General features: G+C 44.7%; 1 protein-coding gene across 7 annotated transcripts in view; it reads left to right on the forward strand.

The window, feature by feature from the left end:
* SH3PXD2A (SH3 and PX domains 2A) overlaps positions 1-17248 on the forward strand; it is a 240117-nt gene that overhangs the window by 78563 nt on the left and 144306 nt on the right. For all 7 annotated transcript variants that reach the window (XR_009053830.1, XM_057735798.1, XM_057735797.1 and 4 more), the window contains one exon: positions 12428-12503. Coding sequence is in view for 6 of the 7 variants with exons in the window: in XM_057735798.1 (XP_057591781.1) it covers positions 12428-12503 (76 nt within the window). In the remaining variant the exon portion in view is untranslated. The remainder of the gene's footprint in view (positions 1-12427; positions 12504-17248) is intronic.

Raw genomic sequence — 17248 nt, forward strand, 5'->3', positions numbered from 1 at the left:
CATCTGTTGGTGGACATTTAGGTTGCTTCCATGTCTTGGCTATTATAAACAGCGATGCTATGAACACTGGGGTGCATGTATCCTTTTGAATTAGAGTTTTCATCTTTTCCAGATACATACCCAGGAGTGGAATTGCTAGATCTTATGGCAACTCTATTTTTTGTTTTTTAAGGAACCTCTGTATTGTTTTCTATAGCGACTGCACCGATTCACATTCCCACCAACAGTGTAGGAGGATTCCCTTTTCTCCTCAATTGAGGGTTCTCTTTGATTTTGTACATAACTTCCTATTATGTACAAATAATGTCAGTTATGAATACTGACTTTTTTTCCCTTCTGTCTTTATGCCTCACATTTGTTTTTCTTGTGTTAATACCTTGGGATGGATCATTAATACAATAATGGATGGAAGTAGTGACAGTGGGCGCAGCATCCTTGTTTTGTCCCAATGTTTCTTCACTGAGGATTGTTGTGGGTAGGCATTTTCAGATTAAGAAAGTTTACTCCTATTTATTATTTGCTAAGTTAAAAAAAATCATAGCTAGGTGTTGAGTTTTATCAAATACTTCATCTGCCTGTGTGAGAATGATTGTATAATTTTTATCCTTTATTTGATAATGTGGTAAATTAAATTAATAGATTGTCTAATGATGTACCATTCTTACACCTTGAATGAAATTTGATAGAAATGTAACCCTAATGGTAGAGTTTCTGAATCCTTTCTTTCATTCACCTTATTCATTTAGACTGTGGTAGTCAAGAGGCCAGGGTTTGGAGCCTGATTACCTGGGTTTGAATCCCAGTTGCACACCTTGATTGTTTGGGCAAGTCATTTAATCTCTCTGTATGTTGGTTTCTTCCTCTGGAAAATAGGGTATTAACAGTACCTACTTCAAAGAGTTGATATGAGAATTAATTGAGATAAGCTAGTGCCTAACACAAACTAAGTTCTCAATTAATGTTATTTTCACCATCAAACATTTATTGAGCACCTGTTCTTGTCAGGACCTGTGCTAGGTGTCGGGAACTCATAGTTAGGGTAACCACATGACCTATTAACCAGTACAGCCCTGGCAGTCCTGTTTTGTACCTCTTATCCTGACATAATTATTACCAGCACTCCCTTTCACTCTCAGTAAGTTCCTAATTTGGATGATAAATTATTTGATCACCTGCTGACAGATGAAGAGATCTATATAATGTGGATGTGGAGGACTTGGCTGGACTTGGTTCATAGCTGAGGTTCCCTGATGTGAAGCAGAATTATGGCTGAGGTCAACGTAGAGGATCTTCAGGGCCCCGCCGGCATCACGAGCCTTTCCCCCGTCTTCTTGTTTGCATTTTTTCCAAGAGGAAATCTGCTGTCGTCATTATCTTTGTTCCTCTGAATGTAAAAATGTCTTTTTCCTATGGCTGCTTTTAAGATTTTTTTCTTTGTTACTGATTTTGAGTAACCTGCTTATGATATGCCTTGTCTTTATGTTTTCTTTATGCTTCTTGCCTTTGGAGTTGAGTTTTGGGCATCTGTGAGTCCATAGAAGAAATCACAAAGGGAAATAAAAAAATTTTTTTTGAGCATTGAACATAGTAAAAACACATCATATGAAAATTTGTGGGTCACTGCTAAAGCACTGTTTAGAGAGAAAAGTGTATCATTATTTGCCTAAATTTTAAAAGAAGGTTTAAAATCAATAATCTAAATTTTCACTTTAAGGAAAAAACCTCTTAAGCCTAAATTAAGTAGAAGGAAAGAAATTATGAAAACAGAAACAATAACATAAAAAGCAGAAGACAGTAAAGAAAACTAACAGACCCAAAAGTTCTCTGTTTGAAAAGACTGATAAAATTGATAAACTCCTACTAAGAACAACCAAAGAGAGAAAGAGAAAACACAAATTACCCATATCAGGAGAAAGAGAAGATATTACTTCAGGTAAAATAATAACAAGGGACTGTTAGTAACAATTTTCTGTCAATAAATTCAATAAGACAACATGGACAAATTCTTTGAAAAACAAAACTTTCCAAAGCTGACTCAAGAAGAAAAAGAAAAATATTACGCACCTTTATAAGTATTAAAGAAATTGAATCCATAATCAAATACCTTCCTGCAAGGAAAGCTCCAAACCCACATAGTTTTACTGGTGAATTCTGTCCAACATTCAAGGATGAAATAATACCATTCTTACACACAGGAGGAAGGAATAGTTTCCAACTCATTGTATAAAATCAGTATAATCCTGATATCAAACCCTGATGAGGACAGTTTAAGAAAGGAAAATATCAGAATACCGTGCACATGGATGCAAAATTTTTCATAAAAATATTAGCAAATCAAGTCCATCAGTATACAAAAAGGATTTTTATAGAGCCAAGAAGGATTTATCTCAAAAATGCAACTTGGTTCAACATTTCAGAGCCAATCAGTGTATTTCACCACATTAGCAGAATATAGGAGAAAAAAAATGCATCAATAGATTTAGTAAAAGCATTTGATAAAATTCAACTCATTTATAATAATAATTTTTAAAAATCCTCAGTAAACTAGAAATCAAAGGAAAGTTTCTCATCTTGAGCATCTATAAAAAACCTACTACTGTCATCATAATTCATGGTGAAAGACTGAATACTTTCCTCTTAAGATTGGCATAAAGCAAGAATATTTTCTCTTACCTCTTTTCTTCAATATTATACTGGACATTCTAGCCAGTGAAATAAGGAAAGAAAAAGCATACATATTGGAAAAAGGAAGATGTATAATGGTCTCTTTTTTTCTGACATGATTGTCTATGTAGAAAATACTAAGAAATCTGCAAAAGACAAAAATAAGTAATTTTAACAAAGTTGCAGGATACAAGTTCAACATACAAAAACCAATTGCATTTCTGTATACTAGCAGCAAACAATTAGAAATTGACAGTTTAGAATACCATTAATAATGGTTTCAAAACACATAAAACATTTAAAAATGAATTTAATGAAAGATATGTAAGACCTCTACATTGAAAACTCTAATATATTGCTGAGTGAATTAAAAGCAGGTCTAATGAAAGAGGTTTACTATGTTCATGGATTGAAAAATGCAAGGGATCTAGAATGACCAAAACAGTTTTGAAAAAGAAGAAAAATTTTGATTTTAAAATATAACTAAAGACTTACAGTAATCAAGAAAGGATGGTGTTTGTGTCAGGACATATCTATCTATTAGCAGAACAACACAGAGGGTCCAGAAATAGTAGATCCACACATACGTAGTAATTTATTTTTGACAAAGGAGTTAATGTAATCCAATGGGAAAAGAATAGTCTTTTCAACAAGTTGTTCTGGAATGATCGGATATCTACACCCCCAAAAATTATGTATGGAAGTTTGATATTAAATTTCATTTGAACAGAGAATTCTGCTGAACCCCTCCCCCCAAAAAGATCTGCTAGTGTTTTAGAGGTGCTGTCCAGTCACCTCCAAATCTATTGTTTTTATATCTTCATGGGAAAGTTCAGAGCTATGCCACCATTCTGAGAATCGCTAGACCGCAAAGGCATGATGACCCCTGACCGAGGTGGGCAACTAGCACATGGGCCGGCCACATGGGCAAAGTTGAGAGGCCCATGGAACAGAAATATAACCTCTTTAGGGACCAGAGTACATGATGGTGAATCCTCTCACACAGATCATGACTATGTTCTTAGCTGTACTTTAAATTCTTATTTAATTTTGTGTGTGAGGGAACAGAGAGAACTTGGGAAAAGAGCACTTCTGGAATGGCTGCTTGGTGAGCTCCATGGACTCCCTCCCTGGTTAAACAACCATACGTGGTAAAAATGATTTAAAAAAAATTAAAAGTCTCTGGAAGTTGTCATAAGGGCATACATACATATAGCAAATGGAGAAATATTTAAGAAAATCTAGTAAATTTCAATAAGAATGGCAAGAGTCCCTAGCATGTGAGCCAGAACTGGCTCCCCCATCCCCATCTCAGCTGGACAGAAGCTCTACTCCTGGCCACAACACAGGAGTGTTTCCCTCCAGCTCCCAGACTAGGGCTCCCAGACTAGGGCTACATTAGTAATTGTAACAGTTACTGGGTTGGTAACATATATAAATGTATAATACGAAGAAGAGAAAGAGAATATAGTGATATAGGAGTCATGTTTCTGTATCTCACTGGAATTTAGTATAAATCTAAAGTAGATTCTGATAAGGTAAGTTGTATACTGTAAGCCGTAGAGCAACCATTAAGAAATAACTCAAAAATATAGGGGAAATTTGCTGTACACTTGAAACTAACACAACATTGTAAATTATACTTCAATGAAAAATTAATTAATTAAAAAATTAAACACTAAAAAAAAAAAACCCAAAAATATAGTGGAAAAAAAAATCGTTAAAAAATCATTTAGAAAATGTTATCCCAAAAACAAGAGTGCTGTAGTGGCTATACTAACATCAGAAAAAATAGACTTTAAAACAAAATGTTACTAAATAAATGGAAAGACATCCCACGTTTATGGATTAGAAGACGCAGGATTGTTAAGATAGGAGTACTCCACAAATTTATCTACAGATTCTATGCGTAGCTGTCAGATCTCATCTGGCTTCTTTGCAGAAACTGACAAGCTGATCCCAAAATTCATATGAAAATTCAAAGGATTCCAAAAAGCCAGAACAATCCTGAAGAAGAAAAACAAAGTTGGAGGACTCATACTTCCTGGTTTCAAAACTTAATATATCAAGAGAATAACAAGACAAGCCGCAGACTGGGAGTAAATATTTGCAAAAGACATATCTGATAGATGACTGTTATCCAAAGTATATAAAGAACTCAAAATGCAACAATGAGAAAGTGAACAACCTGATTAATAGATAAGCAAAGATCTTAACAGACACCTCACCAAAGATATATAGATGGCAAATAAACATATGAAGAGGTGCTCAACATTCTATGTCATTAGAAAATTGCAAATTAAAATGACGAGAAACCGTGACATGACTATATTAGAATGGTGAAAACCCGAAACACTGACAAGGATGTGGAGCGACAGGAACTGTCATTCATTGCTGGTCAGAATGCAAAATGGTACAGCCACTTTGGAAGACAGTTTGGCAGTTTTTTACAAAATTAAACATACTCTAACCATACAAATCAGCAATCCTTGGTGTTCCACCAAATGAGCTGAAAACTATGTCCACACAAAAAACTGCACATGGATGTTTACAACAGCATTATTCATAAAAACTTGGATGCAACCAAGATGTCCTTCAGTAAGTAAATATATAAATACACTACCTAATGGAATATTATTCAGTGCTAGAAAGAAATGAGCTATCAAGCCGTGAAAAACCACGTAGGAACCTTAAATGCATATTGTACATTTTAAAAATTAAAGAATCCATTTTGCAAAGGCTACATACTGTATTGATTCCAACTATCTGATATTCTAGTAAAGGCGAAACTATGGAGATAGTAAAGTATTGGTGGTCACTCAGGTTAGTGGGGGATGATTAGGTGGAACACAGAGGTTTTTTAGGGCAGTGAAACTATTCTGTATGACCCTGTCATGGTGGACACGTGTGATACTTTTGTCCAGACCCCTAAATGTACAATACTAAACATGAATCTTAATGTAAACTATGGACTTTGGGTGATAATTATTTGTCAATGTAGCTTCATCGACTGCAATAAATGTGCTGCTCTGGTATGGACTTTTGATGAGGGGGAGACCAGGAATGTGTGGGGTCAGGAAGTATATGAGAACTCCCTGTACTCTCCACTCAATTTTGCTGTGAACCTAAAACGTCTCTTTAAAAAGTCTATTGAAAAAAGAAAACAACTTATACAAAGCTACAGTAATCAAGGTGGTGTGGTACAGACCTAGGATAGACATATAGATCAAAGGAATTGAATTCAGAGTCAAGGAATAAACCTATACATTTATCTTGAACTGATTTTCTGCACTGAATGAAGACCGTTCAAGGGGAGGATGCCTCCTCTTGAGGGCAATGAGATGAACTTATCCAAAAAAATCTCAAAAGACTGTGTGAAGTACTGAAATAGGGATACCAATCAGGAGTGCTGTTGGAATTCAAAGAGAGGTGGTGTGACCTTAGTCTGGGATGGTCAAGAAGGCTTCCCAGTGTAGATGTCTGCTGATAAGGCCATCAAAGAAGGAAGGGAATGGAGAAGTGCATTTCAGACCACAAAGGATGAGAACTTAAAGTCGCACGTGTCATTATTGTCTCTCTCTGTCTGTGATTCTCTCTGCTGTGTCCCCGCATGTAATACAGGGCCTGGTAAGCCCTGAGTCAGTAGAATGGACAAACCAATTCTGAGGTTTCCCATGATCTCTCAGAGTCCCCAGGGAGATGGGGTGACCTTGGCCTCTTTGTAAGGGGAATCTCTAGATCAGAGAACCCACCAGCCTCTCGTAGTAACTAATGTTCCCTTTGTTCCTGAGCTGGAAATGGTCACAAGCATTTGGGCCCCAAAGCTGGAGTTGCTGGGAACTCCACCCTCTCGGAAGGGCAAGGAGTTGGCCTCTTGGGTTACAGATGTGCCCCAGCTGGGCCCGGGGCCCACCCTTCTCTCTCCCAAGCGTTGTTACTGCTCAGCCCTGCCCTTGAAGAGCTGCCGAATCAGCTTTCTCTGGCTGGGGCCAGCGCTTGGAGCCGAGCTGTCCTGTATCTCTCACACTATCCACCCCTTAGATAAACAGCCTGGCGTCCCCCACATGCTGCAGAGTTCTGATGTGGTTGCAGAGGGCTCCCTTAGCCAAACGCCTCTCACTCTGAGAAGGACCCTGGCAACGGGCCCTGCTTTTCCTCCAGCCTGAGTCAGGCCCTTGCTGGAGTGACAGGAGAATCCACTTCCTGCCCGAAAAGGTGGCTGCAGCAGTTCTCCGCGGGGCAGAGCTTCCTTCCTCACTGCCCACACACCCAGGCTTCCTCCTCAGGGAAGGTCTGGGCAGCCTCTTCATCAGACAGCCCCCCCTCAGCCTTTCATGTGACTTCTCTCTATCAGACCCAGGCCTGCAAGTTAGGCACCCACCAGGTTACAGAACCCACTTCGCAGCCCGCCTGGCCCCCAGGTGGGGTGACATTTGGATTGTGTATCACACGTGACCACTATATTTATCCCACCACTCAGCGCTCTGCCAAACTGCAGGGCCACTTCACTGAACAGGGCAGGTTTGCGAGCCCCCTACACTGAGTGTAGGAGGCTTTCTTTGAAAGGTGACCTGTGGGCAGAGAAAATGTCACCAGCATCTGGTTAGCAGTGCATCGTCTTCCTGTGGCCAGTGGGCCCTGGAGATGGCAGGGAGGACAGATGCTGAGGCGCGAGGCTCAGCGGCGGTGGTGGGATCAGGTGACAGGTGTGCTGGGATCAACACCTGAGGGCTTGGGGTGGAGTGTGGCAGGTCCGCTGGGCGCACACGGCTCTGGGGAGGGCGCATTGATCCAGCACTTTTAGCAGATGGGCTTGTCTTGGCCTCGGGGGGCAGGGGACAGACTAAGGCAGAGGTGGGGGAAGAGGAAAATCTGTTACAGAAGGAGGTGGTTGGAGAGAGCCCAGCTGCAAAGCATTCTCAGAGGCCTTTTGAGGGAAAACTCAGATCTGCAGGGCTATCCGATGACCCTTGCCTTCCAGGAGACACGTGAACCCATGGAGAGAGTTCAGACTGCTCTTGGCAGGGAAGGCACAGGGAACGTGACCGTCACTCTGCCAAGACAGAGCTGGCTTCACTTCCTACAGGAAGTCTTCTCTGACCTCTTCCTTCAGGTCCCACAGAATCCCTTTCACACATCCTCACCATTCCCTGTCACTCCAAAACGTGCTTGTCTGCCTCTAGCACCAAACCAAAGCTTCACAGACTTCTGGGTAGGGCCCAGGAAACTGCATTTTTAACAAACACCTCCCCCCCGCCCCAAGGTGTCAGGTATGGGCAGACTTAAAACTACATTTTGAGAACCATCTTGCTCTAGAGTAGCCTGTCCAATAGAAATATAATATGAACTATATATATAATTTAAATTCTTCTAGTAGCTACATAAAAACATAAAATAGGTGAAACTATTTTTAAAGTATTTTTACTTAAACTGATATATCCAAAATATTGTCATTTCAATGTGCAATCAGTACAAAAATTGTTAAAGAGAATTTCACTTTTTTTGTTTTATACTGTCTTCAAAACCTGGCATATATTTTACACTTACAGCACATCTCAGTGTGGACGGGCCACATTTCAAGTGCTTAACAGCCACATGTGAGTAGTGACTGCCATATGAGACAGCTCTATGGCTTAGCTACTGTGGTCCATGGTAATTTCAGCATCACCTGTGGGCTTGGTAGAAATGCAGGATCTTGGGCCCCTGCCCAGACCCACTGAATCAGAACCTGCATTTTAACCTGTTGGCGGAAGGCCTCTGTATGCGTGTTGAAGGCTGTGAGGCCCTGCTCTAGATCTAGATCATGAGCTCCTTGGTGTAAAGACTGTGATTTAACTTATTTCTAGCCCCTAGCAGAGGGCTGACCTCTAGAAGGCACAGAGCAAATGTTTTGGGAGGAAAGGAAGGAGTGTGTGACTCGTACCTGCCCCCGTGCACTTCTCTCGGCACCCCCTTCCCTATGCACTGTTAGTGAGAATCTCAGAATCTTAGGTCTGAAAGGAGTTTAGGAGTCAGAGAACAAATGTATGTCAGAGCTGATAAGAAACTTAAAGTTTCTGCAGCCTAACCCCTGCCAGTCCCAAAGAGATACAGGGCAATTTGGGTAAGTCCCTCAGCTTGCCGGGCACAGCCCGCCTCCTTTCGGGAGAAAAGCGGTCTGATGGGGGCAAATCACTCTACACGGGGGCATGAGCTGGGCCTGCCTTTCTGCTCATCATCTCTGTGCTCCTCCTTAGAAATCCTATGAAGCTGCTGCTCAGAGGCCTCAGGCTTGGTCTACAACATATTAGTTATATCCATTTATTTATCCTCAATCTTCTTCCAGAAGAGATTTAAGGCACCTATAAAGTTGCATAGATTTCAGTGAGATGAAACAAAAGAAATAGAAACAGTGTTAAGAAAGGTACGTAGGTACATGGAAAGGGTGTTCACTTTGGTATTACATGTAGCAGTGAATATCCAACAGTAGAGAGCAGGTAGATCAACCACGCCCCATTCAAACATTGAAATTCTGAGTCACCATTAAGAATGCTGATACGGATCAGGGGCTGTTCATCGACCACAGGAGGAACTAAATCTTTGGGGGATGACATACAAGCCTCCCCACCATTCATCCCAATCCACCTTTGTAGCTCGGTCTCCCACAAGTCCCGCCAACTCTCCACCCTAAAGTTCTTATGTTTCCTAAGCACGAGAACATCTCACATATTTGTGATTTTATATAAGCTGTTCTTTAGCTTCAAATACTTTCTTCATCCAGTCTCCTGGTGAATTCATATCCATTCCTTAGATCGACTTCAAATGTCACCTCCTCTGTGAAGTCTGCCCAGATATTCTCAGGCAGAGTTTGACATTCACCTTTCCTAGAACTTTCTGCTGGGGCATCTATCATAGGTCATTACTATTACCTGTTCATGACTCTGTCTCCCAGACTCATCAGCTTGTGAGTACCCCAGGGGCAATGGCTCTCCCTAGTTCATCTTTCATTCCCTTTGGGATAAGATATGGGACAGGAAGCAAATGTTCATTGAATGAATGGATAATGAATTAACAAATGGACCCCTCTTGTGGCATCTACCACTTTCTACCTTGTATTGTCTTTGTTTGGATACCTCCTCTCTGTTCCTGGATTGACACATCTCTCAGGACAAGAACAATGTGATCCATCTTTTGCATCCTCTACCTCAGACTGCCCTAATGCCTACTGTTGGAATAAATGAGCAAAACTCTTGTTTAAAAAAAAAGAAAAGAATGCTGATATGGAAGTAGTCACTGACATGGGACAATGTCATTACATAGTGTAATGAGAGTATTGATGAACTTATTTTATATACTGCATGTGAGACCATCTGGAAAGGATATATATCCCAAATATTAATGCTGCTTTTTCAGGGGGAAGGATTATGAGTGATTCTTGCTCTCTCTCTTTTTTTTTTTTTTATAAATTTATTTATTTTATTTATTTATTGGCTTCTTTGGGTCTTCGTTGCTGCACACGGGCTTTCTCTAGTTGCTGAGAGCGGGGGCTACTCTTCATTGTGGTGCGCAGGCTCCTCATTGTAGTGGCTTCTCTTGTTGTGGAGCACGGGCCCTAGGCACATGGGCTTCAATAGTTGCGGCACATGGGCTCAGTAGCTGTGGCTCACGGGCTCTAGAGCACAGGCTCAATAGTTGTGGTTCACGGGCTTAGTTGTTCCGTGGCATGTGGAATCTTCTCAGGGCAGGGCTCGAACCCGTGTCCCCTGCATTGTCAGGCGGATTCTTTACCACTGCACCACCTAGGAAGTCCCATCTTTTTGACCACCTACTGTGTCTGTCATTTCTAGTTTTTCCCCTCAATGAACATGAATTACTTATGTAATACAGAAATAAAATTTACAAAATGAAATATGGTGAGAAAATGGGGAGAGGAGAAAATAAGAGTTCTACTCCATGTAGAATTTATTTGAAAATCTATTAATTAAAAAATCCCTAAGTAACAGGTTGATAGTGTTATGGCCCATTGTCCATATTTACACGCAGCAGGAAATTATTAAATGTTGGAGAGGTCGACTTATAACACTGGGGTTTGAAAACTCATGAGCCAGCTTTTGTTAAATCTTAGACTGTGTTCAGGGAAGAGAAAGTTAATAACGGTGCAGTCGCTGTCTTGTTTTGAATGGAATCTGACAAAGACCCGCCCTTCACGTGTGGGCTGTAAATAGCCTGTGTATGTTGGATAATGATTGTGCAGGAGGGGATCCTAAAATCATGCGTTAGAGCTGGGCGGGTGGATGGGTAGATGGGAATATGCACACGTGCGCGTGCACACGTACATACACTACACACGTACCAAATCTAGCGTAGGACCCCGTGTCACCCCCTCCAAGGCAGCACTTTGGTCCAAGCCCATCAGCTGGCTCCTAACGGGTCTTCCTGCTTCCTCGCTGTGGCCTGTTCACTTCCCTGTAGCTCAAGCCATCCTCTCTGTGATCCGGCCCCCACCTGGATCTCATTGCCTATATCACAGCCCCTCGGTCACTCCACTCCACCGGCCCTTCCCCTGTCTGGAACATCCTCCCCCTCCACAGTGGCTTGCTTCCTCACCTCCTGTGGGTCTCTGCCGAATTGCCATCTGATTTGTGAGATGGCAACAAAATAAATTAACTGTTCCTTCCTGTTCTGCCCCACCACCTTACCCTGCCTCATTTTTCTTCATAGCACAAATCCCCCAACACAGTGCATATTTGCTTATTGTGTCTCCCCCCACAACTAGAATGTAAACTCCCTGAGGGCAGGGACTTCGTGTCTTTTCTTTATTGCTATTTTCTTAGTGCCCAGTGCTCTAAGTAGACGCTCAATAAATATTAATTAATATTCAAAAGAAGGAATGGACTTCAGATACCATGTGATGGATCGTCCTCATTTGACTGATGAGGCGCCTGAAGCCCAACTGAGAAAGCCTGCAGCCCAGCCCAGGGGCACGCAGCTGGGGCAGCGGGGCTAGATCCCACTGTCCACGCCGCTCCACCTCCCGCCCGCGCCTGGGAAGGGAGGCCAACCACACACGCGCACAGGGGCCATGGCTTCGTCCATCCTGTCTCCTGTGTGTTTTTCCAGTTTATGCAGAATTTCAGCCCAGAATAGCAGAAGAAAAAACAGCTGTTCTTCCAGAACCCTGGAAACGCTTCCAATGGGTCTGTCCCTGGAAAAACAGCAGCGATCTCAGGGTGGGAAGGTAGGAAACAGGGGAGGGGATCTTCCAGCAGTGGGGGCAATGGGTTGGATTTGGTTTTGCAATTAACATAACATACGGGTCTGTTTCTGCAGAGCGGTTCTGAAAGGTGGGGGGTCTGTCTGAAGCATCAGGTGGGGCCTTCCCCATCCTGGCCCAGGGGGCGTTTGGGCTGGCGAGTGGCTGACGGGCTCACCCGGCATCTAACACATGAACAAAAACGGGGTCCAGAGAAGCCTCTGGAAATCCCAGCTGCCGCCTGGCCTGAGATCTTGCTGGTCCGTACCCCAGCCTCGCTCTGGGGCATCTCTGGACACCTCCCTCTACAACCTCAGGCCTCCTTGAGATTGTTCAGACGCCCCCTCTGATGCATGGAGCGCGCTGGCCTCCTCCCACTCATGCCCCACGTGGTTTGTTAATCGTCTGTGAGATGAGGGATTCGAGGCGTCGCCCATCCGTGGGAGGACCGTGGGGCCCTGGAGCCGTGGAGCGGAGTGGGGAAGGGCCGTTCCAGTCTTCTGAATCCTGTTCCTCTGTCTGGCTCCTCAGATGCAGCTTCTGGATAAATTTCCCATCGAAGGTGGCCAGAAGGACCCCAAGCAGAGAATCATCCCCTTCCTCCCAGGTAAGCTTTGCATGGCCTCACCGATGGGGTGGGGGACACCCTGGAGAGGGGCCTCTGTAGGCCGAGAAAAGGCTGGCTACTACACCAGAAGTTCCGGACCGGGTGGACCTAGCAACCTGCATGTTAACAACTCCCAGGGGGTCCGAAGCCCCTGATTGTGGAGGCCGTTGTCTTCACAGGGGCCTCTCCCACCCCTCCAGGGCCACCTCTGCTGGCCCCAGGCCGTGTAACTTATGAGGAGTTTCTCAGGCTCTGGGACTTTGGTTTCCTCTTTACAAAAAGGATGGAGAGATCAAGTTCTCCTATGAAAGAATGAAAAACTGCAAGCTGAACTCTTTCCACTGGCTTCCGTTGTAATCACAGATAACCTTAAATTGAGCACACGTCTCCTCTCAACCTCTCCTGGCACCGTGATCCAGCTGAGGCTCTGACAGCTTGCGTAACACAGACTGTGCGTTGGCAGAGTTAGGATTTGAACCCAGGTCTGTCTGGTCATAAAAGCCATTAACCCCCACACTCTTTTGGAACATGTTTAAGACAATTGATTATGTTATGTAATCTCGAGGGAGTTTTCTCAGGTGTGTCATAACCTGCTATTACTGTGACGTCTTCAATTGGTGTTGGAATTTACAACTTACAAAGTGCTTTTTATTTGTGACTGTATACAAATCTCCATACTGTGGCATGCATTATAATTTCTGCTTGAGGACTGAAGATGTTGGGCTTCAGAGATGTTAAGTAACTGCCCATGAAAGTGGTAGAACTGAGGTGAGAACTTGGTCTCCTGCTCCAAACTGGGCTCTTTGCCCTGAACCATGTGGGTGGTGCTGCCTCCTGGCTCTCCGCGTCCCCTACCTTTCCCCAAGCTAGTGGGTCAGGCTGGTTCCCAGGGGACCTTCCCTCACAGTGGTCTTCACCCTCCATTCCTGCTGGGCCAGGGCCTCTCCAGGGTGACAGCGATCAGTGGGACCATTGCAAGAAGCAGGTCTGCGTCTCATTAATCCCTGGCATGCAGCCAGCCCATGGTTAGTACCTGCTTGTTGACATGAAAACCTACCTATGGGCAGCCGCCCCAGAGAGTAGGGGTGGGGGTGGGGGACTTTTGCACCCTGCCTGGCTTTCTGCTGAGTCTCGACAGAATTTGGAACAACCAACACCCAGGTTTGTAATGACCTTAGATGTTGCTCCAGTACAGTCCAGATGCTCCGCTCACCGAGGACCTGGGAGCCCAGCTAGGATGCTGTGGACACAAGTATCCAAGAGCCGAGGAAGCCAGTGCATGGCCCTGGTGCCGGGTGGACCTGACCTCGAGGTGTGAAGGCTGCCTGTTACTCAAAAGAACCAGCTTTTCCCCCATTCGAGGCCAGCATTCCAGGGAGAGAGCGCCTCACTAGCATTCACTCAGCGTCTGTTTATGAGGGGCCCAGGAATAAGTGCCCGCGCCAGGGACTGGATGGCCTGCAGAGTCCAGGGAGATCCGCATTTGTTTCCTTCATCTAAAGGAACCCTCGGGCTAGTGGGAGAGACAAGACTACTCCCTAATCAGAGAAGCACTTGAGGCAAGATGTGACCTCTCGACCACTGTGAAATTCCAGTTTTGATGCAGAAGGAGCTCATTGTGAGCCCAAGGCAGCAAAGCCTCCTGAATGAGGGGAGCCTGGAGCTGACCTTGAAGGATGGTTGGGTTTGGGTGGGGTGAAGTGCACGGCTCATGTCCTGCTGCAACCGCAGTCCAAAGTCGCAGGAGTCAGACTGCATGGCTTCACCCCTGGAAACTCTGACACTGTTGGTTACTAATTGTATCGCCTTCTCTGTGCCTCAGTTTTCTCATCTGGAAAATAAGGATGAAAACATACTTGCTTCATGAGGCAGGACTGAGACCCCTCTGAACTTCAGTTTCCTCTTCTAAGTTTGTGGTGGGAATTAAAAGAGTTCATTTAAAGGGCTTTGCACAGTTCCTGTCCCATAGTAAAAGCTCAACAAATGGCAGCTATTAATAAAGAAAGCTGCCCCCACCCCTGCTGTCCCTGAGTCCTGGGAAAAGCACAGGACCTGCCCCCATAGAGATGTGACCTGTACATAGTGGGTGATACTGTCTAGAGGAAGGAGGTTGACTGCCGCCCCCGCCCCTTCCCATTCTAAAGGAGGTTTCCTTCTCTCCTGCTTTTCTGTGTTTCTCCCCTTTCTTCAATGGGTCTCTCTCTCCAGAGCTTCCCCTTTGCTCACTTGCTCTCCAGGACTTCAGAATGCACATTGCTGGCCATTTGGAATCCTACCCAGAGACTCCCAGGCCCTGTTCCTGGCTTTCCCCTCACCCGCTAGGAACTACCATAACCCTTTCATACTTCAGTCAGTCCTTAACTTGGACAGGAAGGAACAAGATTGAAGAAAAACAACCAACATAGCAGAACTAAGCAAGTAAGGGCTGAGTGGGCATGAGGGTTCCCAAGCCACCCTGCAACCCTGAGTCAAAGGAGCTCCCCCAGGAGGGGAGGGTTTTAGAGGAGGGTGGTGATGAATGCTGCCTCTTAGGTCAGGTTCTGAAAAGCAGAGCCTGAGACGAGGATTCTTAGGCAAGTTGACTTTTGAGGGCTGCTCTTGGGTGAACATCCTAGGGCAGTGAAGGAAGCAGCACAGGGCAGGGGAGGACACTGGGCCAAGATATGGGTTCTGCTAAGTCTGGCCTCAGCCTGATCCTGTGAGAAGCTCTGGAGGATGGCACCACAGAGTTGTCCCATCCTAGGGGACAAGTTTTATATTCCCTATAGCAGTATATCAGTCATTATGATCTGTGAGCAGCCTCCTCTCCCAGAAGTGTGAGATATGGGCAGGTGCTCTTTTGAGAGCTGAGGGCATGTGCCTGGAGAAGGGGCAGCTGTGAGCCCTTAGCAGCCGATACCCATGGAGTGCGGGGTGGGAGCATCAGCTAGTAAGGCGCTCCAGACAGGGCACCTGCAGGTATGCTGTACTACCTAACACCAGCTGGAGTCTCTGTTGCCAACTCCCTGCCTTTGGAGAGGGCGTCTGCAGTCACCTGCTGATTCCCCCGGGCTAAGCCTTGCAGCAGTGACTCAGCAGAACCTCAGAGAGCTCAAAGACGCTGAGGTAATCCAGCAGGCTTTGCTCCTACAACCTGGAGAGGGTAGCAGCCAGCCTCGGGAACAGCTCTGCCAGCCCTTTGCTTTGCCTGGAATTTCAGAGCCAGGGAAACCGAATGGGGAGGAAGCAGAGAGCACCTGTTTTCTCCAGAGGGACCTCACTTTTAGCTTTGGAGGTGACAGGACATGATGTGCATTTCTGCTGCCTGGGCATGAGGTCTGGGGTATCTTTGAAGCGTTAGGCCAGCTGCTTTGCATTGGCCCACCTGGCGGCAGGCCCCTGGCTGGGGGCTCGTTTGCTGGTGGAAATGACAAAGAAAGCAGAGGAGTTGAGAGAAGGAATCCATGGTTCACATGTTATGCACTTGCTCCTCTGGCAGTCAGAGTACTGTCTTCATTTAATTATGAATCTGAAAAGATTGGGTATTTGATTTCTTAAGTCACAGCATTTTTTTAAACTTTATTTTGAATTAATTATAGACTCATAAGATGTTGCAAAACTCCTAGGCACACTATATTCCTCCCCTCCGATTCCACTACCAATCTACAGGGCAGGTGGCCTTATTCCCAGTTTAAGGAGAGGTCAAATCCCTTTCCACCATCATGTAGCACTGAGTTGTGTGCGCATTGCCCAGCTTCCCCAGTGGTAATACCTTATGTAGCGACATTATCAAACCCAGGAAACTGATATTGACACAACTCAGTTAACTACAATTACAGACCCAAGTAATTGACTTTTATGTAAGGAGATAGAGAGGGCTAGTAAGCGAGCATGCCAGCTGGTCTTTAGGGAGGAGACAGTGGTTCTACAATAGTTCCTGAGAAGTTCCATCCCCAGGCCTGACCTCTTGGCATTCCCACCTCCAAGAGAAAAGCAGGGCTGAACCCTGTCTTACATTAAGGCTTAGTCCTGAAAACTTTTGTGTAAATTCTGCTCTTTGGGACAAGTCACATCATCTTTTAGGTGTCCTAAATACTGTCCTCTTTAAAAGAGGCACATGATAAGTCCTTTTGCAAAGTAAAGCATTCTTTTTTTTTTAAGTAATTCTTTTTTTTTTGGTTTATGTATATTTTTATAATTGGGGACTTCTGAGTTTGCTGGAATCAGGGCAGACCTGGTGCTCAGAGATTGGGCAGCGGTGTTGACCCCAGTAGGAGCACAATTAGCCTACCAACTGTGAAAGATCTGAGATTTTACCCTACTTGCAAGCCAATTAAGGTAGCTTACTCCAGTTTCATGGATGCCAGCTGAAAACACGAGACTCCTGGGTCAAAGACAAAGGACTTCATGGTGGCACGGCAAGCAGTATGAGTATCAGCTCCCATTGCCTCCAGGTCCCATAGGGCTTGACCCCATGGGCCCAGAGCCATGCCTGCACATGCACTGGGTTACCTTATAGGAGCGGAACCAGATCTTAAGGAGCCCGCATCCTTTTTTTTTCCCTGCATTGAGTCTTCGTTTTTGTGCGAGGGTTTTCTCTAGTTGCAGCAAGCAGAGGCTACTCTTCGTTGCAGTATGCAGCTTTCTCATTGCGGTGGTGTCTCTTGCTGCGGAGCACAGACTCTGGGCATGCGGGCTTCAGTAGTTGTGGCACGTGGGCTCAGTAGCTGTGGCTTGTGGGCTCTAAGCACAGGCTCGGCAGTTGT

Source organism: Hippopotamus amphibius, chromosome 5 (genome assembly GCF_030028045.1).
Source record: "Hippopotamus amphibius kiboko isolate mHipAmp2 chromosome 5, mHipAmp2.hap2, whole genome shotgun sequence".
Taxonomy (NCBI): domain Eukaryota; kingdom Metazoa; phylum Chordata; class Mammalia; order Artiodactyla; family Hippopotamidae; genus Hippopotamus; species Hippopotamus amphibius.